The sequence below is a fragment of the Camelus dromedarius genome, chromosome 15, assembly GCF_036321535.1.
Source record: "Camelus dromedarius isolate mCamDro1 chromosome 15, mCamDro1.pat, whole genome shotgun sequence".
NCBI lineage: Eukaryota > Metazoa > Chordata > Mammalia > Artiodactyla > Camelidae > Camelus > Camelus dromedarius.
In genome coordinates this window covers 8,799,991-8,827,647 of record NC_087450.1, presented here as the reverse complement: position 1 = coordinate 8,827,647, position 27,657 = coordinate 8,799,991, and the positions used below count along the sequence as shown (strand labels likewise).

The 27,657-nt window shown below is 43.8% G+C and overlaps 1 protein-coding gene and 1 non-coding gene across 5 annotated transcripts; one reads left to right on the top strand and one right to left on the bottom strand.

The window, feature by feature from the left end:
• Positions 1-741: 741 nt before the first annotated feature.
• On the bottom strand, positions 742-847 carry LOC116151536 (U6 spliceosomal RNA). The gene has a single exon (XR_004135100.1). It is a non-coding gene; the product is annotated as a U6 spliceosomal RNA (small nuclear RNA).
• Positions 848-13,941: 13,094 nt separating this feature from the next.
• Positions 13,942-26,281, top strand: POLE4 (DNA polymerase epsilon 4, accessory subunit). Of its 4 annotated transcripts, none has more exons than XR_010384139.1 (5): positions 13,942-14,196; positions 14,838-14,922; positions 15,602-15,643; positions 21,443-21,631; positions 25,962-26,281. XR_010384139.1 is itself a non-coding variant. In XM_031467358.2 (4 exons), exons 1-4 carry the CDS (start codon positions 13,990-13,992, stop codon positions 25,973-25,975), a joined length of 348 nt encoding a protein of 115 aa, XP_031323218.2. In that variant the 5' UTR covers positions 13,945-13,989; the 3' UTR covers positions 25,976-26,281. The 4 variants fall into 4 exon arrangements, 2 of the variants coding, with proteins under 2 accessions (XP_064350414.1, XP_031323218.2); XR_010384140.1 differs by lacking the exon at positions 25,962-26,281 and adding an exon at positions 22,194-22,367; XM_031467358.2 differs by lacking the exon at positions 21,443-21,631 and having other exon boundaries at positions 13,945-14,196.
• Positions 26,282-27,657: the final 1,376 nt, after the last annotated feature.

The following is a 27,657-nucleotide window of genomic DNA, read 5'->3' as shown; positions in this document are numbered from 1 at the left end:
AGTAAAGTGAAAACAAGTTTATTTAGAGACATACACGCTCCAGAGATAGAGTGCAGGCTGTCTCAGAACAGAGGGGAGAGAGAGAGAGACCATGAAGGGTCGAGTTGTTAGGTTTTATGGGCTTGGAATTTCATATGCTAATGAGTAGGAGGATTATTCCAACTACTTTGAGGAAGGGGCAGGAATCAGACCCCTGCCCACTTTTGGACACTTTATGGTCAGCCTAGGAACTGTCCCATACCTGAGGGTGCTCCATGAGGCTCAAGGTCTACAGGAAGTCAAATCTGCCATCTTGGTTCTAACCAGTTTGTCTTGTCCTCAACTGTTGTGTCATTCCTCCAATGCTTGTGCCCTGCCCCCTTCCCTCCTGTCTCAGTCCCGGGCCAGGCCCTTCTTAGCTCTGTCCCTTCCGTCTAAGTTTGCTCGTCTGTCCTCTGTACCATGGACTCCCTAGGAGCAGGAACGCTGGTTGGTTTCTTTCTTTCTTTCTATTGTTCAGACTGTGCCTCGCACCACTGGATTTCTTAGGGAATGACTGCATTAGTTATTCCCTCCTTTGTATTCATTTCTTTTTAATTTTATTATTGTATCTAAAAATGTATCTTTATTGAAGTATAGTCAGTTTACAATGTTGTGTCAGTTTCTGGGGTACAGCACAGTGCTTCAGTCGGACATGAACATACATATATTCATTTTCTTATTCTTTTTCACTGTAAGTTACTACAAGATACTGAATATAGTAAAAATACGAAATACTTCATGAATTTGTGTGTAATCCTTGTTCAGGGGCCACGTTAATCTCTCTGTGTCTTGCCAATTTTAGTATATGTGCTGCTGAAGCGAGCACTGTATCCATCTCTTTTCCAGCCGTTGGTATTGCTCATTGAATCGTTTGCGGAGGGTCTGTGTCCTCCATCACGCTATAAACACCATGGGGGAAGAGAAGTTGCCTTTATTTCTACCCACATCACTAGAGCCTAACACACAGCAGTGGGTTGTCAACTGAAAGAAAAATGTGCAACCTAAAAGTTGTACAACCTAAAAGTTGAGAATTATGTTTTATTTAGTGGACATTTCTGAGGATTTAAGCCTGAGATACAGCCTCTCAGATGGCTCTGAGGGAGGGGAGGAGCCAGGGTATATAGGAGTTTTGAGGACAAAGACCAGGTAAGAGATGTGCCCTTAGCTGTCCAGCACCTGTATCCTGTATCCCCCATCCTGAGTCTCCACAGGGAGCACTGTTGGCGGTGGCTGCAGTGGCTGAGGGCTTGGCAGCAGGTGGCCTGCTTGTCTCCATCCTGAGAACCACCCTGATTATCAGGGCTGGCGAAGTTAGTGGCTGATGGCTGATGTCTGCAGTGCCCTTTGTTTACTGCTATGGCAGGCAATATTTTTTATTCACAGTTTAATAAATGTGTAAAGGATAAAATAAAATGAAAGTACCCCACCACTGTCCCAAGTGCACGTGGCCTCCCCGCAGATCCCGAGGTGGCCCCCAGGTGGTGCCAGCCACTCACGGGTCCAGACACTGGGTACAGCCCTGGCTGCACTGGTACGCAAGTCGCAGGCAAGGGGGTGGCCTGGCTGCAGGTGGGAGGCACTGCCTTCTCTCGGCCAACACACAGCTGCTCTTGGGCCTCCTTGCAGGTATCTTTGGAATGTTAACCCGGGAGGGAGGGAGGGGCTGTTGCCTTCCGCTGTCTCTTGGGTGGTATCTAAGCCTCTCATGCCAGCAGGTGAAGGTGTCAAACCTCTGCTGATGGCTGAGAACTACAGGGAACCTGCACAATAAATGTGATTTACCTGTTTGGACTAAGAATGTCACCTGCCATATCAGTAGGCAAAGTATATTGTACCCATGAAGCATCAGCCACTATAACCTCCCCCGAGAGTGTGCCCTGGGGGGCTCAGGAGGAGGGGAAAGAACAGGGCACTGGCCCTTGGTAGTTACTGTGCACATCAAAGGAATGATTTCAACGAGCCCAGACTCCTGCATCTTCCCCTAAATAGAAAAGCGCTAAATTCCTTACCTTGATGTATCTGGTTTTCCTTAATTAACAGTAATCTTTTGATGTTCTGACCGCCTGGTTTTTGTTGCCAAAACCCCGTGTATCCTGGCTCCCCTCTTCCGTCTTTGGCGCAGTCCCCCAGAGCTGAGAGGCTGCCTCTCAAGCTTGAGTCCTCAGAAGCCTGATGAATAAAATACAATTTTCAACTTTTAGGTTGTGCATGTTTCCAGTCGACCCCTGGCATAATAGCAATCATGGCACGCGCGAGGGTCGTCGAGCACACGTACTAGGCGTCAAGCATTGTGTGAGTGCTTCATACACGTAAACACAAAGGCACGTAATAAAATAGGTTCTAAAATACAAATTTCCATTGTATAGTGAGGAAACGCAGGCACAGAGGGTAAATAACTTGTCCAAGATTGCTCATTTAGGAAGCACAGGGGTAGGGTTAGAACCCCGGCAGTCTGGTGCCAGCATGTGCGGGCTCCTGACCGGGCAGCCCCGCTCCCTCTGTGGGGCTGAATGGTGTGGTGGAGGGGGCAATTGCCCCCGTGCCCCTCTTGAGTCCCTGTGGCTGGACTACCCAATGAACACAAGATGGATTGACAGGAGAAAAATATACAAATCTGAATTCATGTGCATAGAGGTCTCATAGAATTCATGGGCAAGAAGTGGCCAAAGCAGGTGGCTTTTATAGTTTCAGACAAAGAAATAATACATTCATGAGGAATTGACAGGATTAAAAAAAACTCAGGTTTTGGGTGACCAATTAGTGAAGATTCTCCAAACAGGGTTTGGACTTAGGGTAGTAAGTTAAGGAAGTAACACGGTTTGTTTATATAGCTTCTGGGCCTGAAGTCGCCGTCTCTGGACATAAGGGTGTCTGTTTACCTCCAGATGCAGGAAATGCATCTTTCACGTAAGAAGTTTATTTCCTGTTTTCAAGGAGACCGAAGGGAGGGTCAGAGTGTCCCTCTTGCGCTGGCCATTTAAAAAATAACTTTAATTCAAAATAATCAATAGCCACTGAGGCACGTTTTGCGGTGGCTTGCGCTGGCCCCCAGCAGTGGCCTCCTAGCTGTAGTAGTGTCCAGCCAGTGATTCACCACACAGCGCTGTGTGCCAAGTCCCTTGCTTGTGTTGGGGATGAGCAAGTGAAGGAGAGAAGGTGTCTCCCTTTAGGAGCCTCTGGGCTGCGATGGGAGACCAAAGTGCTGCGGGTGGATGTGCCAAGTGGGTGCCCAGGAGAGAAGGGGGAAAAGTGGACCTGGCTGTTCCCTGACCATGTCTTCCTACCTGACCTTCCCCTTGCCCTCTGGCTGGAAGGGAATGGAAGAGGATTCTGTGCCCTCTGCGCAGTGCTCACTCAGGGTCCCATACTCCCTGACCATCTCCCACCATTTTCTCCCCCCATTCAAACCTTTTGCACTAGCGACTGAAATAAAATGCACAATCTAAGACTTGAGAGTTATGTTTTATTTGGTGGACATTTCTGAGGACTTGAACCCTTCGAGCCTAGGAGGACAGCCTCTCAGATCGCCCTGAGGGACCGCTCCAATGGCACAGGGGAGGAGCCGGGATATATAGGAGATTTACAGCAGAGACCAGGTAGTCAGAACATCAAAAGATTACTTTTAATTAAAGAAAAGCTACTTTTAATTAATTTTAATTTAGTGCTTTTCTATATATGGGAAGGCGCAAAATTCTGGGCTGATTGAAACCATTCGTTTGATGTTCACCTGGCTGTCTAGGGCCAGCCTCCTGTGCGTCCCATCCTGAGTCCCCGCAGGGGGCACCGCTGGGGGTGGCAGCCGAGGCCGGGCTGCCTGCTTGTCTGCATCCTGAGCTCACTGTCAGGGTGGTAGTAGCGGCTGCCGACTTGATGGCCACAGCATCCATGTTTACCGATAAGGCTTGTAGTGTGTTTTGTTCACAGCACCCACCTGGTCCAAGCCACAGCCAGGTCCACTGTTGTCCTGTCTGGGATTATGCTTCTGCCCGGGTCCCTCCCAAAGCACCACGGGTCATATTTCGGAGACATGGAAATGAGAACACTGATTGGATACTTGAGGATATTAAGGAATTTTTATCAAGGTGTGGTAAAGGCATTGAGGTGAATATTTTTTAAAAGAATCAATTTAAAAAGATACGCACTGAAATATTAATTGAAGAAACCAAATGATACTTGGGACTGCCTCAAAATAATCCAGGAGGGGAGACATAGATGGGGTCTCGGATAGAACAAGAGTGTGAGCTGATGGGCACTGACCCTCGGTGATGGGTACATCTGGGTTTATTGTACTCTCCTGTCTACTTTGCCTTTCTCTGAATTTCTCCATAGAAAAAGTTTTTAAAATATATATTAGGTATTAAAGTGGAGGGTAGTAAACTCAAGAACTCTGTGCTTTATGACAGTAGGGGTGGTGGTGGGCACAGCTGGGAAGGGACCTAAAATTGGCAAGTGTAACAAGGTGAAGAAATACTATATTTCTGCTTTTCTAGAATTAATTTGTAATCAGCCATCACTCCATCCTCCCCCAACGCCAGCTGTCAGCCAGGGTGTGGCCCAGAGCCCTTCACTGGGGAGCCCACCTCCTTCGCATGTATTTCTGGGGTCGTGAAGGCCTGTGGGGGCCTGAATGGAGTGCCCCCGGGCTTCTGCTAAGGAAGCGGCCCCCTGGCCAGCCTGCATGGCTGTGGCTACCCCTGTCCTGTCTCCTACCGGGCACTGCTGCTGAGCACTGGCCCCTTACCTTGACTTCTCTTGCTTCTTGTCCTGGCCGAGGGGTACCACCTGGGTGGGGGGCTTCAGAAGGAGGCTGGCTGCATGGGGCTGCCCTCCTTCTGGGATCTGCTTTGCCCAGGCAGCCTCTTTTGTCCTATTGGACTACAATCCTGAGCCATGATTTCAGGACCTGCCTCCCTCCGCCCGCCACCCTGGTAGGGGTTGTTGACTGAAATAAAATGCACAACCTAAACGTTGAGAGTTATGTTTTACTTGGTGGATCTTATTAGGACTTGAGCGCAGGACACAGCATCTCAAATCACTCTACGAGGCTGTTCCGGAGGGGCAAGGTAAATATATGAGCTTTTGCAGCAAAGACCAGGTAGTTGGAACATCAAAAGATTACTGTTAACGAAAGAAAATCAGATACTTCAAGCTAAGGAATTTTGTGCTTTTCTATGTACTAGGAAGGCGCAAAGGTCTGGGCACATTGAAATCATCCCTTTGATATGCACCTGGCTGTCTAGGGCCAGTGTCCTGCTCTTCCACATCCTGAGCTCCCTCAGGGGGCACAGCTGAGGGTGCTTGTCTGCATCCTGAGTTCCCTCCACTCACTGTCAAGGGGGTGACGGTAGCAGCTGATGACTTGATGGCCACAGCGTCCTTTGTTTACTGATACGGCTGGCAACATTTTTCATTCACAAGGTTGGCCCCTTCCCACAGGCTAAGAGGTTCATGGACCAAGTCTGCGCCAGCCAAGGCCAGTCCCTCCCTTCAGACCATACCTGGGTACCTGGGATTCAAAATTTCCTGTCCCAATTCCCCAGCCTCTCCCAGGGCTGCATGAGCCACTTCCCCATCTGTCCTGCCCATGGTGAGCTGCTCAGTTCATCTAGGGCTGAGGGGTAGCCAAAGGTGGCTGTTTGTAGTGAGCTTTGAGTGGGACTTAGGCATGTGGGTTGAGGTGTGTGTTCAATGACTGCTGGGTGGAGTTGGGAGGGGGGAGAGAAGGCGGGTGTGTGGGCCGACTGCCTCCATTTACGCTCTTACAGACCTTAGGGGCAGGTGTGGGACTGGGGTCCATTTGGGAAAGGAAAAATGCTATTCTTTCCTTCCTATGGAGGCGCCCGTTTCCCTTCCCTGCTCTTCCTCTAGGGTGGATTAAAAGACTTCTTGCAGAAAAACACATCAACTAACATATGAACAAAAAGCAATACTTCAAAATTACACCCACATACAAATAGGCACAACCCATTCACCCAGAGTTTGAGCACGTAGTGGACCACCTGCCAACATGCCTTTGAAGGGACATTCTTAAGAGGTTTGGGGGAGGGTTAGCCTCTGAAGGGGACAAACAGGGACTGGTATCTGCCTCAGTTGGTTGGGACAGAGGATGTCTCAGAGGAGGAGACTTTAGAAGTCAGCCTTGTCAGCACACTTGCTGGCGACAGTCTGACAGCTTCCCCCTCTAGGGTAAGGGTTTGCCACCTGTAGTTCCTTCTCTTCAAGTGTAAAACTGACTTAGAAACCAAATACGAGAAACAAACACTGTGGGGCTATTCTGGCTGAAACAGGGTTGGAAGACAGGGTGACTGTCCTGCTTGGTGACCCTCCCCCCTGCTCCTGGAACAAGCCAGAAACTCCCAGATCTTGGGAAACGCACTAGATGAGGGAAGCACGAGTCGGGCTGCGCCAGGCTGTCCTGGCCCTGAGAGCAGGAGCTCAGGGGTAAAGTGGGGGTGAAGCAGGCCAAAGCTGGACACGGGACAGTCTCCCATCCTCCTCTGGTCCAGGACACATAGGCAGTTTCTCTCATGCTACCATCATCTGTCTTTAAATAAGATAATGTAAGAAGCTCCGTGTAATGCGTAAAGAGCTAAGCAAACATGAATGATTTCCACCAGCGAAGGAGGGAGCAGGTGTGACTGTTTGTGGCCTGGGTGTTCTATCTCCCCATCCTCTGCGATCATTTTGTTCAGACTTCCGTGCTGGTTATGAAGCTGACATCTCTCAGCTCAGACCCACTCTTCTATATGCTACTCTATGATTCTGGGGTTGTGACTCTGAAAATCACAATTCTGTATGGCCATCTAGCTCCAGATTAGGCCCTGTCAACAAGGTGGATTACAAGGCTGGAGGAGGGAGCAGGGACTTGCTCCTTCCTCACTGCTCCTTGTCCCTGTGAGCATCACTCTAGCAATGACCCCTCACCCGGCAGTGATAGTTCTTTCTAATAGCAATGTGTTCCAGTTTCCAGTTCTTTCTAACACTCTCAGCACAGCCTCAGAGATACTAGTCCGTCACCCCTTCTTGGAGGTCTGGGTTCCAGCTCTGCAGGGCCCCTCTTCCAAACCCCTAAATGATTAGAACCCCAATGTCTTTCCTTTGTTCTCCAGTCCCAGAGAAGGAGCTGCCTTCTGTAGTTACTGCCTCTGTGTTTATTTTGATATTCCTTTTTTTTTGCGTTTTCAGCCTTCAATACCCACATCACCCATTACCTAGATGAAATTCTTTCTGTTAAGACAGCTGATGTGGTTTCTGTTTTCCTATTGAGGCCTGATCGGTACATACCCCTGAGAGGCATTGCCTGGGGAGCAGATGAGTGTGTAGCCTTTCCTGACTGGGCTGCTTTGAGGAGCCCACCTCAGAAACCCTGCCAGCAGCCCCAACAAGTCAACCTCTACAGTAAAGGAATTCTCTTGCCACAGGAAAAGTCTCCTAATCTAGTGCAACATTTATAAACAAACTCACTCCAGGAGGGAGGGTTTAATTTAGGAAAGCCTGTAGGGACCCTAAATCTTTTCATTCCAATCAAAGCTGTCAGAGTCAGTTAGTTTCCAAGCTAGTCAGGCAGCCCCAAAGCCTTCATCTGCCCAGCAGCTGTCCTGTCACCAAGGAAACCGCAAGTCAGAGTGGAAAGCAATGAACAAAGCCCCCAGGAACCAGCCTGAAATTCAATCATCTGACATGTCTGTCATTATCAACTCTGCAGCATCTCTTGCAAGAATGATTCTCTGAAACATCTCCTGCCTCAGTCCGCCTGTCTTCTGTGTCCCAAGTTGGGACTCTGCCCGTGTCTGAGAAAGACATGTGCTGGCAGGCATAACAGATAACAAAGAGAGTCACTTGCTTCCTCAGGAACAGATAACAGGCAGACTGTCCGCTGCGCCGACATGAAGGCTAGTGTCTTTGGGGCTCCCTCTCTCCTTCCCAGGCCCCAGTGACTTCTAGTTATCCAATCCTCTGAGTGGAGGTCATCGAGTCTGCCCAGCCTCCCCAAGCAGCAGCACCACAAAAACATGCTCTGTCCCTACCCTTCCCTCTATCTGAATTAATATTTGATGTTAGCATCCTGCAAATGATTAAACAACTTCCATCTTATTAATGACTGATAACTTTAAATGTGACAGAATGATTCATTTACTTAATCCATCATTCCACAAATATTCATTGAGCACCTCCTGTGTGCCAGGCACTAGGCTGGACATTGAAGTTAATAATAATAATTAATCATTTATTAGTGGTAGATGGAGCCAGTGGACACTTAGGGTAGAACAGTCAGGGAGGGCAGTGCTGAGAAGGGGGCATGTGAGCTGTACTCCAGACAGCTATTGCTGTGTAACAACTGACCCCAAAACTTAGTGGCTTAAAACAATTTTGGCAGTTATTTTGCTGACAAATCTGTAATTTAGGCAGGGCTTGATGGGGACAGTGTGTCTCTGCTCTACGTAGCATCAGCTGGGGCAGCTTGGAGGGTGGGGACTGCATTCATCTGAAGTCCTTCTCATTTACATGTCTAGTGGTCAATGCTGGCTGTTGCCAGGGACCTGAATGGGGCTGTCAGCTGAGACACCTGCATGTGGCCTCTCCATGTGTCCGCCTGCCTGGTGGATGGGTTCCAACGGTGAGGATCTTGAGAGAGAGAACCAAGTTGGGAACTGTATTCCCCCTCCCCCCCGTTTCTTTGACCTAGTCTTAGAAGTTACACAGAGTTAACTTCTGCAGCATTTTATTCATTAGAGGTAAGTTGCTAACTAAGTCCAGTCCAAAGCCAAGGGGAGGGGAAACTAGATTCCGCCTTTTGATAGGTTAAAGTCCAAGACTGTGTGGATGTGTTCAAAAGCCATGACAAGCCATGACCTGAAGAAGCAGTTAGTGGAAGAGCGTTCCAGGAAGAGGTGTTGGTATGTGAGTGCCCTGAGGGTAGAGAAAGCTTGGTGTGTTCAAGGCATTGAAAGGCCAGCAATACTGGAGCACAGTGAGCAAGGGGGGAAGTAGGAGATAAAGGTTAGAGGTGACAGAGCCATCTGAAGCAGTTATATGAGTTTGGACTTTATTCTGATTGCAGTGGGAGCCCGTGGACGATTTAAGATTTAAATTCACACCTTGAAAGAATCCTCCAGTTGCTACACAAAGAATGGATTGAGGTGACACTGGAAATAGGGAAAACAGGTTAGGGCATTACAAGCATGGTCCAGAGGCGACATGATGATGGCTTCGATACGAATGTTGGCATTGGAGATGAAGAGAAGTAGAGGCATTTGAGAAAAGGTGGGAAGGCTGGAAAGAATGTATTAATAGACTGGATGTGAGATGGAGGGAAAAGAAGGTTGGTAAGAAGAAGGACCCTTGGCTTTTAGGCTCTGGCATCTGTATGGACATTGGAGCCATTTCTTTTGGTCAGAAGACTAGAGGACGATCTCATTGATAAATGTCAAACGTAACATCTAGGGTCCATTTGTAAGCATGTCAAGGTTGAGATGCCTGTGAGATACACCAGTGGTAAGGAACAGACTGTTGGATATATGAGCTTGACACTCAGAGGAGAGTGTGGGGCTGGGAACATACATTTGGGAATCATTAGCCTATAAATGATATTTAAAGCCATGGTCCGGGATGAGCTCACCCAGGGATCTAGAGTAAGCAAAAGAGTATGAAGATTTAGCCCTGGAAAAAGTAGATCCTGCAAAGGAGACAGAGAAAGAGTGGCCAGAAAGATAGGAGGGAAACTAGGGCATTGGATGTTACAGAAACCAATATAGGAGGCTTAGAAAGAGGAAATGCAGAAATAAAGAATTGGTCTGAATGACCCTAGAACTCCTCCAGATCTGAATGTCATATGATTTTATGAATACCTCAAATCCTTTCAAGCTGGGAAATTCTGGGACTCTATCGCATCTTTGGAAAAACAAACTTCCCAATGAATCATGGGGTCTCTCCAAATACTATAAAAATTAATTCTTGGCAATGAGGAATTTTCTATCTGGGCCTTAAAGTGCTTGTGGATAAGGTCAAGTCTAGAACAAAAAAGAGGGTCCCTGGAGAGAAGCGTGGCAACAATGTACGTGGAAAAACATAGATGGGGTTATCCAACCCCCTCTTCGAGTAGGGCTCGCTTCATCTTGGTAGACCCCAGTGCTGGGGACAAATGGCAGCCCCCATCTTTAGACAGGGACATGTGAAGACCCCAATCCTCATTTTCTCCTCTTTTGGGGCACTCTCTGAACCTCCTCCACTCTACGTATAGGGTTGACCCGTTGCCTTGAGGAATGCCAAGATTTGTGCCAATGGGGTCATCAGATGGCTCTCGGAGGGCAGCCTGGCAACTGGGCTGCTCCTGCTGGCTGATGTGGGATTGTGTGACGCTGGGTCACTAGGATGGCACTGACTCACCAATTTAGGGTGAGTCTCACATCGGACAGAGGACACTGAGCTACTAAGGATGTACTGCTGACACTTGTCTTGAGCTGCATGTGTGGACCCATATCTCACTCTCACCCATCTGTGTTCCAAGCACAGTGCCATCTCTGATTTACAGCACTCAAAGGTGTGGGATGGTGGCCAGCATCTCTTACCTTGCAGAGTCCCTCGCCACTGGGGGTTGTCATGTCACAGTCTCCTTCACACCACACATCAGAAAGTTCTCCAGGGGTGGCTGTGCATGTCTCCTCTGAGGGCTTTTAAGACTGTTGCTTTGTAATGCCAACAGGCTCTTCCAACCAATGTCCACTCTGGCTCCAGGTGATATGGTGATAGTGTTTTCCCAGGTCAATCTTAAGCTATGCCTAATAAGGAATGGCCATTCCTCATGTTACTGGGACTGTTTTTCTTTCTCCATTCATATCTCCTTGCCTCTCCTCCCTACTGATGGTGGTGTTTAGAAGCAGGACTACAGGCAACATTAAAGGTGGTCACATTCTAAAAATGCAACAATTACAGCCTAAAGAATTTAAGAGAATATGTGGTTTGAAGATGTGTTGTTCTATGTTAACACTATAAAATTCCAAACAGAAAATTTACCATAATCAGAAAATGGATTACCATTCATATTTTCCTGTATATAAGTCTTGGTAAGGTTTGCATTTTTGGTCATCAACGAAGAACAGAGACACGATTTGGGAGAGTGATTGGAAGCCAGTATGCACAGGTGCCATGATTAATGATGCAGCATGAGAATAATGATGTAGCCAGCATTACATACATGCTATTAGAGAAATGAAGAGGCAAGCACGCACGCAAAACAAACAAAAAACCCAAGCCCAAACCATACTGTTTCAATATAAACAGGTTTCAAAGAACTATAATATTGTGAGCAATTGTTACGGCTGTTGCGTTGCTACCATTTTCTAACGGTGAGAGATACGTTAGCCAAAAGATCATGGAAAGATGTTTCCTGCACCCGAACCAGGAATAGTTGGTGCTCAGACTCCATAAAGAATCTTCAAGTGCAGCGATGAGGCAATGAACTAACATGTAAATATCTTTTTGATACCGATGATCCTCAATCTTCATTGATAAATCTCAACGCAGGCCCATATATTTTGAAATATATTTTAGAATCAAATAGTTTAGATGAAAAAACAGCCCTGAAAAAAGTATCTTTCCAGTCCCTGCACACCAGGGGTGGCTCTGGTCATTGGTGATCTTGAAAATGCTGACTGGCAGTGATAAATATCTCATTGGAGTAAACGCAAGAGGGAGTGAAAAGAAAAAAAATGGAGACACTGAATATACATAAGTTTGGAGAAGACTTTTGTTACAAAGAAGAGCAAAGAAATGAGGCAGAAGTTGAACAGAAGTGTGGGGTCAAGAGCAAATTTTTTGGAAAGCTGTGTAGCGGGGTAGGCTGTAGCTCAAGTGGTAGAGCACATGCTTAGCATGCACAACATCCAGAGTTCAATCCCCAGTACCTCCTCTAAAATATATATAAAGCTAATTACTTTTTCCCACCTAACTAAAGCCGTATCCTGACAGGAACTGAAGGCAAGAAGTGTTGGGAATCTGATGGAGAGAGGTGGAGGGATGGCCTTGGAGAGGAGCGCGGACATTTGAGTGCCGTCACTGGTGGGAAGGCAGAGTCTGTGGGTGCAAGTGATGTTAGGTGTGTAGGTGCGGTGAGGAGTGTTGGCAGAAACTCTTACTCTCAGTGCTTCTATTTTCTCTGTGAAATAGAAAGTCATCAGCAGAGAGAGCCAGTGGGTTGAGGAGAAGGTGTACATTTGAGGAGGAAGGAGAAGGTGTCAATCCTCTGGGTGAATACGCAACTGAGTAGAACGTGGTGGGATTGCCGGCTGCCCTGATTTCCCCACGAGACTGATGACAAGCCTGGAAAGAGTAGTCACTTTGGCTTTTGTTGTAGACTTTGTTTTTGTTTTCTCTGTCCACATAGAGCTGCATGGGTGTCAGTGTGGAATAGGCATTAAGATTCAATTTAACCCGGATTGGTGTGCCATTATCAACCTATTGCCTCTCAGCTACAGATCCACCTTCATTGCTTGCTGGTGGTACCAGAATACTTATCCTTGGCCAGATGATTATGACGTTATGCTTTATCAATAGAGGGCACTGGAGGATAAAGAGGGCATTTCCTGGTTCCAGCGTGCTTTTTCTTCTTAACAAGCTTGTGCGGTGCACATTGGCCAGCAGTGTGAAGCATCTCTTCATAGGCACCGTCCCAAAGCATCCCAGAAGGTGAATTGCCAGTGAGTCTTGCCAGCACACACTTCTAAGACTTCACTGCTCAGGGAGTAATGGCTGCACCCTCTCCAAGGTCTTGATCTCAGTTCTGGCCGGAGGGCGTGTTCTCCCATGTTCATTACATCCGTGAGTTTTCCACCCCAGCCCTGGTGTAATAGAAAATAACAAATCTAACTCCATGTTAGATCTGTTCCTTTGGTTTTAACCCTGTGCCCTGTTTTCTAGGCTTAAATCTTGCTAGCTCTGCACCTTTTGTAAAATAATGTTGCATACAGCCTGAAATATACAGGAGAGCCTATTCTCAAGGCTCTGACCTTTAAGGCTATTAACACTTTTGCACTTATATAAAGACAACAAATTGCAACATAGAAAATAACATTTGTTTTGTTGGAGGTTTTACAGGGGCACCATGACCGACCCACCTGGACAGCTGCAAGAACAAAGAATTCCTACAGCAAGAAGTTTGCAACAACCAACCACACCCCTTCCCCTTTTTAGTTTGAAAGGAGCCTGAAATCTGACTTGGGTAAGATGGTTCTCCAGGACATTAGTCGGCCACCTTCTTGGTCTGCCAGCTTTCCAAATGAAGTCGCTGTTCCTTGCCCCAACACCTCGCCTCCCAATTTACTGGCCTGTCCTGTGCTGAGCAGAACAAGTTTGGACTCAGTAACACTGGGCATATACATGAGAATCCTCTATTCTTTAAACTTCTCTTTACCCCTTAATAGTCCTCTTTACTCCCGTTACAGTTACTAATTTTATATTAAACTTTGCCTTTCAAATTACTTTCCCTATTAAAATCCTGTGTGGTATCTTTCTCCTAACTGGACCCTAACTGGTATAGATGAGGTTTTGTCATGAGAAAGGGAAGAATTGTGGAAGTGGCGTCCTCTTCCCTCCCACATTATACCGCTCCAACTTACTGTCTCCTCCAGTAGCATATAAAATTGTTCAAGTTTCTCCTTTATATGTTTCTGTTACTACTGTGTTTACTTTTACAATCGTTTCTCAAAAGGGGGCTCAACTAGACAGAAAGCGCGTGATAGTCATCGGGAACAGCAAGACAGACACCACACGCCAGAGGCACAGAGAGAGGCAGAAAAGACAGACCAACCCCCACCCCACCGCGCCCTTCCGCCCTCCCAGGAAGCTCCCCGCCGCGTGAGGGGCGGAGCCAGGCGCCCGCTGGGGGCGCGGCCTCCAGCGGGCGCGGGAAAGGGGCCGGCGCCGCCTGCGCGCGCACAGTCGGCGGCCGCGCGCAGCACGCTCGGGGCCGGGATGGCGGCAGCGGTTGGAAGCGGGGCTCCCCGGGAGGAGGAGGGGCCAGGTGGGGACGCGGCGGCCCCGCAGCCTCAAGCCCCGACGAGTGTGCCCGGGGCTCGTCTCTCGAGGCTGCCTCTGGCGCGAGTGAAGGCCTTGGTGAAGGCGGACCCCGACGTGACGCTCGCGGGACAGGAAGCCATCTTCATTCTGGCACGAGCCGCGGTAGGGCGTGGAGCGCCGGGGCCCGAGGAGGGAGGGGGGCGTGGCGGGGGCGGGGCCTAGCGGCGTCCCGGGCCAGGTCTGGGGAGCGCCGGAGGAAGAGTTGGGTCTGGGGCGGGGTGTGCTGAGGACCCAGGCGGGGGTGGGGTGGGTAGCGGCGGTGAAGTAGGTAAGAGAGGTGTTGGGGCCGGATTCTGAGATGTGAGTATAGGAAGGGAAGACAGAAAAAGGATCACGTTGAACTGTAGCATTGGTTTGTTAACTCACCTGCCTCTTCATGAGGGCGGGGACACGACTTTAATTTGCATCTCTAGACTAACAGAACTTGTAGGAGTCGCAGGTACGTGAGCGGGGTGGATTTAAAAGGGAGGGAGGGACGGATGTGTCATGGGCCACTGCGGGAGGGGGAAGGACACTAGACCTTCATGAAGTCCAGTGCAGCCTTCCCGGGAGCGTCCCGCTGCATCCAAGCCCCCTTTCACCTCTGGCGCCGCACTCAAACCGAAGCACGCACAAGAATAGTGCTGAAACTCATCGATACAACTCTGCTCTTTGTTTCTTTCTTTTTCTTTTTTTTAATTTTTCAATTTTGGTTTGTTTATTAGAATTTTTACTTTTTGTCCCCCGGCTTGTTTTCTTCACAGGAACTGTTTGTGGAGACCATTGCAAAAGATGCCTACTGTTGTGCTCAACAAGGGAAGAGGAAGACCCTTCAGAGGAGAGATCTGGGTAGCGTGTCACTGGTATCTTGCATCTGGGGGCAGACAAGGGAGGGCTGGGTGAGGCTTTCTCTTAGACTGGTTGAGAAGGCAGCACTGGAAGGGGAGAGGTGCCCCAGGTCTCTTTAAACGATGCTTTCTGTTGGACTGCCTCAGTGCCAGAAAAATCCTGCCTTTTGAATCTCTGTGCTTTGGGTGGCTGGAGACGTGCTAGGGCGGTGAACGAGAGGAGTTCTAGGTGTTGCCAGAGTTAACTGGACCCCTTTATGCCTTCTGCCTTGTTGTACCAGGCTTGACCCGCCCCCCCCCCCCCCCCGAAAGTAGTTTTGATTTCTGACTACTTTCTAGCTGGTAACCCTTGCATATGTATAAGCTTTCATATACCATAATCTTACTTTCCTTGTATGTTATATATATAATCTTCAGAAACTCTTCTGATGACTCTTAGAGCAAAGAGATTCCTCGCAGTGAACGGTATTTACCCAGATTTTTAACTCTTGTGGAGAGACAGCTGATATGTAAGATTTGGTGGTGGAGTAGATGTGGATCTCAAAATAGCAAGGGATAAATTTTATAAATGCCTTCCCTTGTGTAAAGCCTCATGCCTTCACTGTGTGGGTTGTGCTTTTAGAAGAGGTTGATGCCCAAGTGACCAGAGTTAGTCAGTAGGCCTTTATCTTGTGTTTCAGATAATGCAATAGAAGCTGTGGATGAATTTGCTTTTCTAGAAGGTGAGTTCTCGGTCCCTGGGTAATCATTTCCACCTGTCTTCCCCACGTTAACGATCTGAGTTCACAACCTTATAAACCTGATGCCTGGTTCTTCCTTGTTCATGTAGGGAATAATTCTTTCTCCCTATTTCCTATTAAGGTAGGAAAAACAAATTCTAATTCATATTCCTTTGGGTAATTAGAACTTCTTCCTGAAAACTGTTAACCATAAAAAATGGGAGGCACTCTAAAGACACCAGTGGAATTAGGTGGATTCAGAAATTTGATTCTTACTTTGATCTCCATAGATAATAGTTATCTATTTATACCCCTAGATATAAATCTCCCCCTTCATCATAATGCTAGAGATCAGAAACAGTTGCTAACAATTAAAGGATTACTTCTTGTTCTTTTTTCTTCTTTAACAATTAGCGTAAAGTGATTATTTTGCCACAGCGGGATGCTGTACTGCCCTGTAAGCTATTTATTCTTAGGATTGTTGGATTAACTTGTGTGCTAACTAAAGCTTATTACTGAAGTAGAAAATATTTGAAATACCTCATTTTAATTACCTGTTCTTAGCGCTCTCTCTCTTACGTAATTCCTGAATCTGATCAGCATACTCATCCTTGCATATTCTGATTGAATAGTTTTGTGAAAGCCAGGGGCCTTCAGATCTTTCTCACCTTTACCACACCAATGTTTTCATCACCTCCTTGAAGCCTCGTTACCTTCAGAAATCTTTTTTTTCAAATTATTTATTTCACTATTTGTATTTCTTTATTCTGCTACTGTGTATCAACTTAGGCCTATGGCTCTTTTGATATATTCATTTAAATGTCTTTTAAGATACATTCCCATGGCTAGCTGTTAGCCTAAATTATTGAGTATTCTCTTAAGTTGTGCATCTTTTTTCAGCCTCTTTACTGCTTACTCATTTTTCTTAAAAATAACTTGTTAGCTGCCTAACTAAGGCGGGCAGCTTCTTGTGACCGACATGCCATCAGTGACCAATCAAAAATGTTTGGAGCCTACCCTGTTTGTTTTTAATTACCAGCTTTTCGAAGAGGTAAGCCAGATGATCAAATCTCCATTTTAAAGACATCACAGTACCTACCGACCATGCATAGTGCTTGGCTTGGATTTTTAATCAGTGGCCATTTACCGAGTGATGGATATGTTTATTCTCATCTTCAGAGTTAATAATCTCAGCAGTTGAATCCCTCTGCTCTGTCGTGTATTAGCAGATCTGAATTTTGGTCTCTTTAGCCCATATATCTTGAGTCAATATTATATTATTTTATACCTGATAAAATAAATGTCCTTATGTCCTTAGATGTGTATGTTCTAAGTGAAATTATTTTTTCTTTTTTAATCAAGTCAGTATATATATTTATATTTAAAACTCAAATAGTTACCTAATCACTTATAATACAATGCAGCTGCTGCCCCTCATCTTTTTATTGTTTTTAGCTTTTCAGATGGTTACTTATATTTCATCATTGATTTATGAACTGTAAATGTTATCTGTTGACTTCCTGCTATGATAAATGAAGATTTGGCTAACCTATAGTGCCCCATTAATCCCTTCCCTCCTTTTTGATTTTTGGTAATTTTGTCATTATTTTTTGCTCCTCTGTTACCTTTACAAGTTATATAATATACTAAAATATGTATTTTTTTTGTTGACTCCTCACTTTATAAGTATGACTTCCTTTCCCATTTTTAGCCCGCTCCCATCTCTCACTTTGTGTTATCTGCATGTGTTACTTTGACATTGTCAAGGCTGAAAACACATTTTCTTACCATAATTAAATCTTCCATGCGTTGTAGGTTGAATGTAGAAGTTGAAAAACAGTACTGTGAACAGTCTTCCTCTGCTGTGTCCTTTAATCCCTCATATAGGTCCCCTCCCTGTGGGCAGCTGTCATTAGTAATCTGGCTATTTTATGCAGTTGTATTTATATGTGTGTGTGTGTGTGTATACGTATGTGTATATAAATATATATATATTATTTTCCAAGCCTTTCCTTATGACATGTAACACACAAAAAACAAATGTAAAATAAATAAATTAATAAAGTGAACACTGTTGTAACCATCAACTAGGCCAAGAAATAGAATAGGCAGCCTCCAAAATCTCCTTATCCATTCTGTTTTTACCTCCTTTCCTGACATGGCTGTATCCTAACTTTTTGGTGGTAATTACTTTTGATTTTCTTAATGGTTTCACCACAGAAGCATGCATCCCTGAATACTAAGATTTAGTTTTATATCTTTTTTTTAGCTTCCAAAAAATGGAACCAAATTGTAGTCCAGCATCTGGATGGTCAGCATCGGGCCCACAGTTGTTTTCTTTAGGTTAACACATGTATGAGATTCAGTTAACACTGTTGCACATGTTTTTAGTCTGTTCATTTTCTCTGCTGAATGGCATGCCATTGTGTGGCAGTACCACAACTGAACCATTTTAATGTGGGTATTTGGATAGCCTTTTTTTTAATGAGCGATTTGCTATGGACATTCTTGTACATGTTTCTCTAGGGATGTGTGTGTGTGTGTGTGTAAAATTTCCGGGACATAGAATATATCTACCTCCATCTTTTGTGGGTACGGCCAGACAACCTGTACATCTGATTCACATTTCTGCCACCAGAGTATGACAATTTCCATTGCTCCCCATTCTTAGCAACACTGGGTATTATCAGAGTTTGATCTTTGCCGGTCTGGTAGGAATGTGAAGTGATGACTGCTTTGTGCTTTTAATTTGCTTCGTCCTGATTGCTGGTGACTGAGCACTTCTTCATGTGCATGTGCATTTTAGGCAGGAAGGAGTCCTATTTTTCTCTTGGATATTTTGTCCTTTTTCTTACTGCCTTGTACTACTATGTATATGTCTATGTATCTGTTCTGAATAGGAATCTTTCTCAGTATACCAGAAGCAGATATCTTCCTGGTTTATGACTTGCCTTTTCACTCTTAAGATAATTGATAAGTGTGAGTTTTTAATTAAGGATAGTCAAATATGTTAATCTTTTCCTTCATAGCTAGTGCTGTTTCTGTCCTGTTTAAGACTTTTTTCCCTACCCCAAGTTCATCAGACATTCGCCTGTATGCTAAAATCTTTACAGTTTTTTGTTTTTCATAAAACTATAGTTGATTTTTTGTTTATAGGATTGAGGTGGGGGTCCAGTTTAATTTTTTTCTTGTTATTTGGATAGCCACTTTTCCATGTCATTTTCACTTCAGTGCTACCTTTGTTATAAATCAAGGCTGTTTACGATTAGCAGATACAAACTACTATATATAAAATAGATAAACAACAAGGCCCTATGGTAAAGCACAGGGAACTATATTCAATACCTTGTAATAACCTTATAATGAAAAGGAACATGAAAAAGAGTATGTATAATGTGTGTGTGAATGAATCACTGTGCTGTACACCAGAAACTAACACAACATTGAAAATCAACTGTACTTCAGTTAAACAAACAAAAAAGTCAAGGCTATTTCTGGGCTGTTTCTCTCCTACTGATCTGTTTTGTCTATTCCCATGTCAGTACCACACTATCTGAATTATTTTGTCGGAGAGAGCAAATCTCCCCACCTTGTTCTTTTAAGTGTCTTGGTGATTTTTGATTCTTTGCATTTGCCTGTACATTTTAGAATCAGCTTGTCAAATTCCACAAGAAGGGTTATTGATTGAGATTGCATTGAATGTGTAGATTACTTAGTGGTTGAAATCATATCTTTACAATAGTGAATCTTCTAGTTCATAAACATGGTACATTTCTCTATTTAGATCTTTTATGTTTTTAAAATAAACATTTTTTTAGAAATCTTTCAAGAAATCTTGACATTTTTTAGTTGCTTTCCTTTAAGTGCTTAATATGCTGTTATTGGTATTTTTCTTAAAATCATTTAAATGTTGTTAGTATATAGAAATATACTTGATTTTATATTTTAATTTTGTATCTAGCATCTTGCTGAATTCTAATTAATTCTAATGATTTATCCATTAATTGTTTTAGATTTCTTTAATTAAGCAGTAATACCTGCCAATAATGACACTTTTGTGAAGTTCTTTCCAATCCTTATCTTTTTCTTTCTTTTCCCTTGGCTAGAATTGCCAACACTGTGTTGAATAGAAGTGCTGATAGCAGGCATCTTGATTTCAAAGGAAAAGCTTTCAGCATTTCCCCATTAATCATACCTACTATAGGCTTTTTGTAGATTAATTTTAACCGATTGCAAATGCTGCATCACTTGCTTAAAGAGATTGGCATTTTTTTGGTATTGAATGTAAGCCTTATATAAATTAGTTGGAGAGGGTGCCCTTTTTATCTTGTCTGCTCTCTAGAAAACGGTGAGATTGGAATTATTTCTTCCTGAATATTTGATGGAATTCACCAATGAAGCCATCTGGGCCTGGAATTTTTGTGGGAAGATTTTTGATTACTGATTCAATTTTTTGAATGGTTTTAGGACCATTCCTGTTTTATTTTCTTGACACAATTTTTTAACCCCTGAAGTGTTATAGTTTTTCTAGGAATTTGTACATTTCATGTAATTTTCAAATTTATTGATGTGAAGTTCTTCACAGTATTCTTTTTTTATATATATTAGCTAATCTTCACTTAAAAATTTTTCTGTTGAAGTATAGTCCGTTACAATTTGTCAATTTCTGGTGTACAACATAATGTTTCAGTCATACATATATATTCATTTTCATAACAAATTACTATAAGATACTGAATATAGTTTCCTGTGCTATAATACAGAAGAATTTTCTTTAATCTATTTTATATACAGTAGTACTAGAAATTCTCAAACTCCCAATGTATCCCTTCCTACCCTTTTTCCCCCTGGTAACCATAGGTTTGTTTACTTTAGGAGTCTGTTTCTGTTTTGTAGATAAGTTAATTAGTATCCTTTTTCTTTTTTTTTAGATCCCACATTTGAGTGATATCATGGTATTTTTCTTTCTCTTTTTGGCTTACTTCACTTAGAATGACGATCTCCAGTAAAATCAGCTGTTAGCCTTACGGGGGTTCCTTTGTATATGACTCTTTATTTTTCTCTTGCTGCCTTTGGAATTCTCTCTAACTTTTGCTGTTATAATATGTCTTGTTGTGGGGCTCTTTGGGTTCATTGCTTTTGGAACCCTCTGTGCCTCCTCCTCTTGAATATATTTCCTTCTTCAAGTTTGGGAAGTTTCAGCAATAATTTCATCAAATACATTTTTATCCCCCTTCCTCTCTTCTCTTCCTGGGACTCTCTATAATGTGAATGTTGATATGCTTGCTGTCGCAGAGTCCCTTGTACTGTTACCACTTTTTAAAATTTGTTTTCTTTTTGCTGTTCTGATTGGGTGATTTCCATTATTCTGTCTTCCAGATCACTTACGTGTTCTTTGTCACCTAGTTGGCTAATTCCTTTTAGTGTGTTTTTCATGTCATGTATTTTATTTTTCAGTTCTGACTGGTTCTTTTTTATATTCCTATTGTTAAAATTTTCACTGTGTTCATCTTCTCTTTTCCCTAGTTCAGGTAGCATTCTTGGTACTAAAGCTTTGAACTCTTTTTTTATCTGGTAAATTATTTATTTCTGTTTCATTAGTTGCTTTTTTCAGGGTTTTTTACCTTGTTCTTTCGTTTTAAAGAAATACCTCTGTCTTCTCATTTTGCTTAGCTTTATTTCTGTGAAATTAGGTGAAACAGTTACCTATCCCAGTCTTAAAGGGGTGTGCTCGTGTGGGAGCATCTTTACATTTTGGGGGGGTGGTAATTAGGTTTACTTACTTATATATTTATTTTTTAGAGGCAGTACTGGGAATTGAACGCAGGACCTCAGGCATGCTGAGCATGCGCTCTACCATTTGAGATATACCCTCCCCATGGAGCATCTTTATGCCGTCCACGTGTGGCCTGTGGCTTTGCTGGGAGAGCTGGATCTGAAATGAACAAGAGTCACCTTTTCCTGCAGGGGGTGCTGGCAGCTGTCATCTTGGTACGAGGGCAGGCTGGACATGGAGGGGCGAGAGCCAGAGGCAGGTGTGAGCCAGGTCTTCTCTGCTGCTCAGTTGCCAACACCACCCTGTTAGGGCTTGTGTCACATCTTAAATTGTTGGAGCAAAAGCCCTGAGAGTAGGGTGTGAGCTGGTTCTGTTCTCTTTGAGTGTGTGCCCTCTCCCCTCCCAGAAGGGAGACGTGCTGGAACCCAAGGACTGGATTGGGCTCCCCGTGGAGGCTGAGGCCCATGCTTGGGTGGTCCCAGCACCAGTCAGCTACAGACTGCTCTTGATCTGCTGCCCCATGATCAGTAGTAATGGGTGCTCTTTCCCCATTTGGATGCTCTGCCAGGCTTCAGTCAGCTCTGTCCTCCACAACTCTGTACTCTTCTCGGCAACATTAGCCTTTGCCCTAGTGGCGAACAGTGCTGCAGAGCAAGAGGGGCTTGGAGTGGGCACTTGGTGTCGGCTGGGGTGCTCTCTGGGGTGGTCCCGACAGCAGCTGGAGCTCCAGATCACTCCTGATTGCTGCCCCGTGACCGCCAGCTCTGTCCCTCACAGGCATGCGCTCTCCTCAGCTGCAGCATCCGTTGCCCTAGGGTGGAGCGGCTCTGGAGCATGGCGGGCCGGGGCTTGCACTGAGTGGTCACGGGAAATCAGCTAGAATGCTGGGCGGTTGCAGGCGGCTTCCTCTGCCTTGTTCCAGGAATTAGCAAGCATATAAGTGCCCTTCACTCGTGGAGTCTACATTTCTTAACAGTCATGCTGTCTGTCCCAGTGAATTTCAAACCAGCTGAGGGGCCTCATCCTCCGTGGTTGGACCCCAGAGCTGGGGTGCCCATGGTGTGATGCAGACTGCTCACTACCCAGGGCGGGGCTCTAAGCCAGCATAACCCCCCTCCTGTTCTGTGCCCCCTGCTAGGTGCGGGTCCTGACCTGACTGCTTCTCATCCCTTCCTACCCAACTGTCTGTGGATCCTTCCTACAGCCTTGGTTTTACAGGTGTCTTTCTGCCAGTCTCCAGTTAAGTGTTCAGTGAGGATTTCTCTACATGTAGATGTATTTTTGATGTGTTGTTGAGGGGAGGTGAGCTCTTTGTCCTCCTGTTCCACTGTCTTGATTTCCTTTCTCATAATTAGATTATTTTTAAAATTTTAGGCTGATTGTCTCTAAGTGAAGCACTTAATTCATTTACATTTAATGTAATTAATGATGTATAAATGCATCCTATTATTTTGTGCTTTCTATTTGTCCTTGTTTTATGGGGTTTTTTTTTTTTTTGCCTTTCTTTGAGGATAATTCATTCCATTTTTAACTCTTATCAATTTGAATGTTCTACATTCTAGTTTTAAAAAAATTGGTACTACATGCATCCTTAATGTGTGAGAGCCTAGTGTTGGTACCTTTCCCTTCATCCTCAGCCAAATGGGATCTTAGGATTCAATGAGCTCGATTTACAAGTCCTTCATCCCCGACTCATGATGTTACTGTTACCCATTTTATGTTGTCATTATCAACCCACGTAAGGCATTATTATCGCTGTAGTATACAGGCGATGTTGTGTGAACTTAACCATATGTTTATGCTGTCTTTGCTCCTCTTTCCTTTTTTATGTTTCTTCTCCATTTTTGATCACTTTCTTTCTTTGTGATGTAAATCCTTGGTTTTACAGGGTCTGCTGGTAGCAAACTCTGTGTGTGTGTGTGTGTGTGTGTGAAAACCTTTTATTTTCTTTATTTAAAGATATTTTTGCTGAATATAGAATTCTAGGTGAAACTTTCTTTCTTTTAGCACATCGAAGTGATCATTCTTCTCTTTTTTTGGCTTCTGTTGTTTCTGTTGAAGCTAATTTGTTCCCCCTTTTTCTGTCTGCTTTTAAGATTTTTCTGTCTTTGATTTTTTTCTGTAGCTTCACTCTGATGTATTTAGGTGTTGATTCGCTTTTCCGTAGTCTGCTTAGGTTTCTTAAATCTATGGATTGATGGCTTTCGTCTGTCCTGGAGAGGTCTCAGCCAGTATCTTTTCAGATATTGACTCTGTTTTGTTCTTTCTTTCTTGGATTCCTATTAAAATATGCTAAAAGTCAACCATAATTTTGCCTTTCCATGACACATTCTGTGTAATTTTTCTGACCTTCCAGTTTATTATCTCTCTCTTCTGTGGTCTTGTCTCCTTTAATGTTTTCCTGTTGATTTATTAGTTTCAGTTCTTGTTTTTGTATTTTTCAGTTTTTGTGAATTTCATTTAGTTTTCAAATCTATTTTGTCATTTTTTTATTATTTGTATTTGCTGCAGATGTTCTGAGGCTTGTATTTTCTTAAACATAACAGGTACAATTGTTTATAGTTTGTGTCCAAGCTAATGTCCAAAGCCTTTTAAGATTGATTGATTTATTTATTTTTCTCTCTGTTGTTTCTGTTGGTATTGTCTCATGGTCTTTCTTTCCCTGTATGCCTAGTTACGTTGGTATATTTTTCACTGTATTTGAAAAAATAATTTGTTGGATAATTTGAGGCCTGAATAATGAGACCTTTCTCCAAACGAGATGTTCATTTGCTTCTGCAAGGCACCTCGGGGCATCAGTGCAGGACCTCCTTTCCAAATCTAAGACTTGAGGATTCCTTGATCATTGTGATGATAAAAAGAACCCCGATGGCAGGTCTGTGAGGGGGTCATTTAATTCTAGCTCTACCTTACTCTGAGGGTGTAGCCTTTTGGGAATCCAGCTTTTAAAAGGGGGCAGTTAATCAGAACTTCTCACTTGAGCAGATTCTCTGATTTGACTCTTGATTTGCTCAGCCTGCCAAAATCACAGCACAATTTCTTGAGCTTTCTTTTGGATTGGCAGATTCCCTCCGGTTAAAAGCAGTTTCCAAGGTTGGGTTTTCTTTGTGTTCCGTTACCTTCTCCAGATTTTGCATTTGCCTTTTCTTGAGGCCTCTTTAATGCCTGAAGGATTTTTCTTTTTAAAAATATTTTAATCAGCTGTATCAGTTGGTCTCAGCAGGAATTTGCCATTATCAAAAGCAAGGACTATTAAAAACATTTTTTGAGGTATTTCTCTTTTGGTTTGTTGTTTAGTTCTGTTTGTTTTTTTTTTTTTCCCCTGAATTATTCTAGGGTTTTTGTTTGTTTGTTTTTTTAGTTTTAAGTAAGTTTTAGTCTCTCCTTGTCCTCAATAGACTTTCTTCAAATGCCTTATAATTTTTATTCTATTTTAGAATGAGGGAATAAGAACACTGTTTGGAAGCTGTGTATGTATGGAGAGTGAATTTTGTCTTGTGATTTTACCTTAGTGTGGCTGGGATGGGACCAGATGTTACATTGGGAGCCTCCAAATGCTAGAATATTGAAAACTTGACTGCGGGGTGCTGCAGTTTTCAGAAGCTGCTCTGGTTCTCCGGATAATTCATTTAGTTCTTTAGAAGAGAGCCCTTTGATTTGGTTTTCAAGTTAGGTTTAGTTTGTTTGTTTGTTTACATTATTTTATTTTAAATGGAGGTACTGGGGATTGAACCCAGGACCTTGTACATGCTAAGCACTCACTCTGCCACTGAGCTACACCTTCCCCCCAAAGTTAGGTTTAGTTTAAAGGCTTGTTTTCTGGTAGGGCTGCATGCAGGGAGGGTTATGGTGAGAAGGGGTCAACTGTTTCTCATACAGACACTTGAGTCATTATTCATTTTGGCCTTGCGTCTCTGTCATTTTTGGTGTCTTGAGTCTTGAGCCTCCTCGTGAATTTCCTGGGTAGATGGGCCCCCATCTCTGCTGCAGTCCCCTGTGTGTTTATTTGAGGCTCATTTTCCTCCGCTTTATTTATAAACGTACTTCAGTCTGATTTCTATCATTCAGCTTTTTGTTGAAATCTGTTAACTGCTGATGGGCCCCCATTCTTTATCGTAGATTTATATACCTTTTAAAAGATTTTTTTTTTCCTTGCATTGGAGGGCATACAGACTTGTGGGTTCAGCCTCCCATCTTGAACTGAAACTTTTGCCAAAGTTTATAAACTCTGCTTAGAGAACTTCCCTCATTTATTTTGTATCACTCACCCCTTGTGTGGTCTCCGCAGATGCCCACTGATTGACACAACAGCTTCTTAGCCCTTTCCCCACCTCTAATTCGAACTCTCCCAGACCCAGCTGCCCACCCTCTGCAATGACATGTTTTCCCCCAAGGATCTTTTGGATGGCTGTTCCTCAAAATGAGTGTTTTGGTCTTAGAAGAACCACCAATACCAGAGTAGCTTCCCCGTAACTTTGCCCACTTTGCTTACACTGTCCAGCTCTTGAAGCGTGTTGCTTTAAACATTGCTCTTTGTGTTTCTAGGGACGTTGGACTGATTGCTGAGCCGGGCAGTTTTGTGAGCCTGCACCTGCGTCCTTCAGCCAGGACCTCTGCAGGCCTCCGCTTTGAAGAACAGTCTTTGGAATCCTGTACTTGTACCCTTTTCCTGTCCTACCTTCAACCTAAGCCTGGATACGCAGAGATTCACCTGTTACCTTTTCTCTGCAAGGTCTTCCACTGCCGTGTCTTCCATTTTTGGCCTGGATCAATGCTGCTGCTACTTGCGGTAGAGGTACAGAGAGTGATTTGTGTAGGTGGCTTCATGAATCATAAGGACCAAATAAAGGCATCTGACAACTTCAGCCTAGTGTGTTTTACAGTCTCGCCTTGTTCTTGCCCCCATGGTTGGAACGAGGCCACACCTAGTCACAGATCCTTCTCATCTTCCCTGCCAGCCATTGTAAGCCTCGGTCTTCCATTTATTTGTTCCTTTTTATTTTATTTTATTTTATTTTTTTTTAAGCACATCAGCAGAATGTGGTTCCAGAATTTACGAGGTGCCACTTAAGGTCTCCAGAGGTCAAGTAAATGTGATCCTGTATTTAAAATCAGTGAAAAATTTTTAGCAGCTTTATTGAGATGTAATTCACCGACCACACAATTTGCCCATTTAAAGTCTACATTTCAGTAGTTCTTAGTATATTCGCAGATGTGTACAACTCTCGGCGCAGTCAATTTTAGAACATTGTTAATGGAATTATGGGTGATATTTTGTGTCTGGCTTCTCTGACTTAGATAATGTTTTTAAGGTTTATGTTATAGCATATATCAGTACCCACTCCTTTATTTTTTAACTTGCGGTAAAATATATATAACATAAAATTTACCGTTTTAACTATTTTTAAGTGTACAGTTTTGTGGCATTAAGTATTCTTATTGTTATCACCATTACCCATCTCCAGAACATTTTTCATCTTCCTGAACTGAAACTGAACCCATTAAACATATCCCTTCTCCCCTTCCCCAGGTCCTGGCTAAATTTTGTTTTTTTGAGGGAAGGTGTGGGTGACATAGCAGAAAGGAGTCAATACTTAGGGGTGGTTAAGGAAAACAGCGGAAGCTTTGAACAGTGGGTCTTACTATTTTTGGATCATGGATGGAGGGTATAAAATCTATAAATCTTCCTAGAAAAATGTACAGGTACTCAATCTTGTAATGTTTTATAAGTAAGTTTTCTTTCAGAATAATACTGATTTACGGAAAAGCTGCAAACAGAGTACAGAGGTCTCGTATACCCCTTACCCAGTTCCCCATTGTTAACATCTTACGTCTCCAGGTGCATTTGTCAAAAGTAAGAAACTAAAACTTATATCCCTGTTAATTAAACTCCAGACTTTTTGGATTTCTCCAATTTTCTCATTATTCTTTTTCTGTTCTTAGATCCAATCTGTTACATTGCGTTTACTTATCATGTCTCCCCAGTCTTCTCTGTTATGTGACAATTTCTCAATCTTTTCTCACTTTTCATGACCTTGACAGCCTGTAGTGGCACTGGGGAGATACCTGCAAACTGTCCCCGAGGTGACTTTGTTTTTCTTCTGCTTAGTTAGTCCCAGATAAATAATTTCAGGGGTTACTCAGGCCCCTGATGCCCTTCCATGGGTCTCCTGTTGTTTCAGATTAGAATTTAAAAGGGCATGCAGGCCTTTTTCTCAAGATAAACTTAGAGGTTGCATCT

Coding starts and splice junctions, on each gene's coding strand:
- POLE4 (XM_031467358.2), top strand. CDS start 13,990: ATGGCGGCAGCGGTTGGAAGCGGGGCTCCCCGGGAGGAGGAGGGGCCA. Junction 14,197..14,837: donor TCATTCTGGCACGAGCCGCG/GTAGGGCGTGGA, acceptor TTTTCTTCACAG/GAACTGTTTGTGGAGACCAT. Junction 14,923..15,601: donor CCTTCAGAGGAGAGATCTGG/GTAGCGTGTCAC, acceptor CTTGTGTTTCAG/ATAATGCAATAGAAGCTGTG.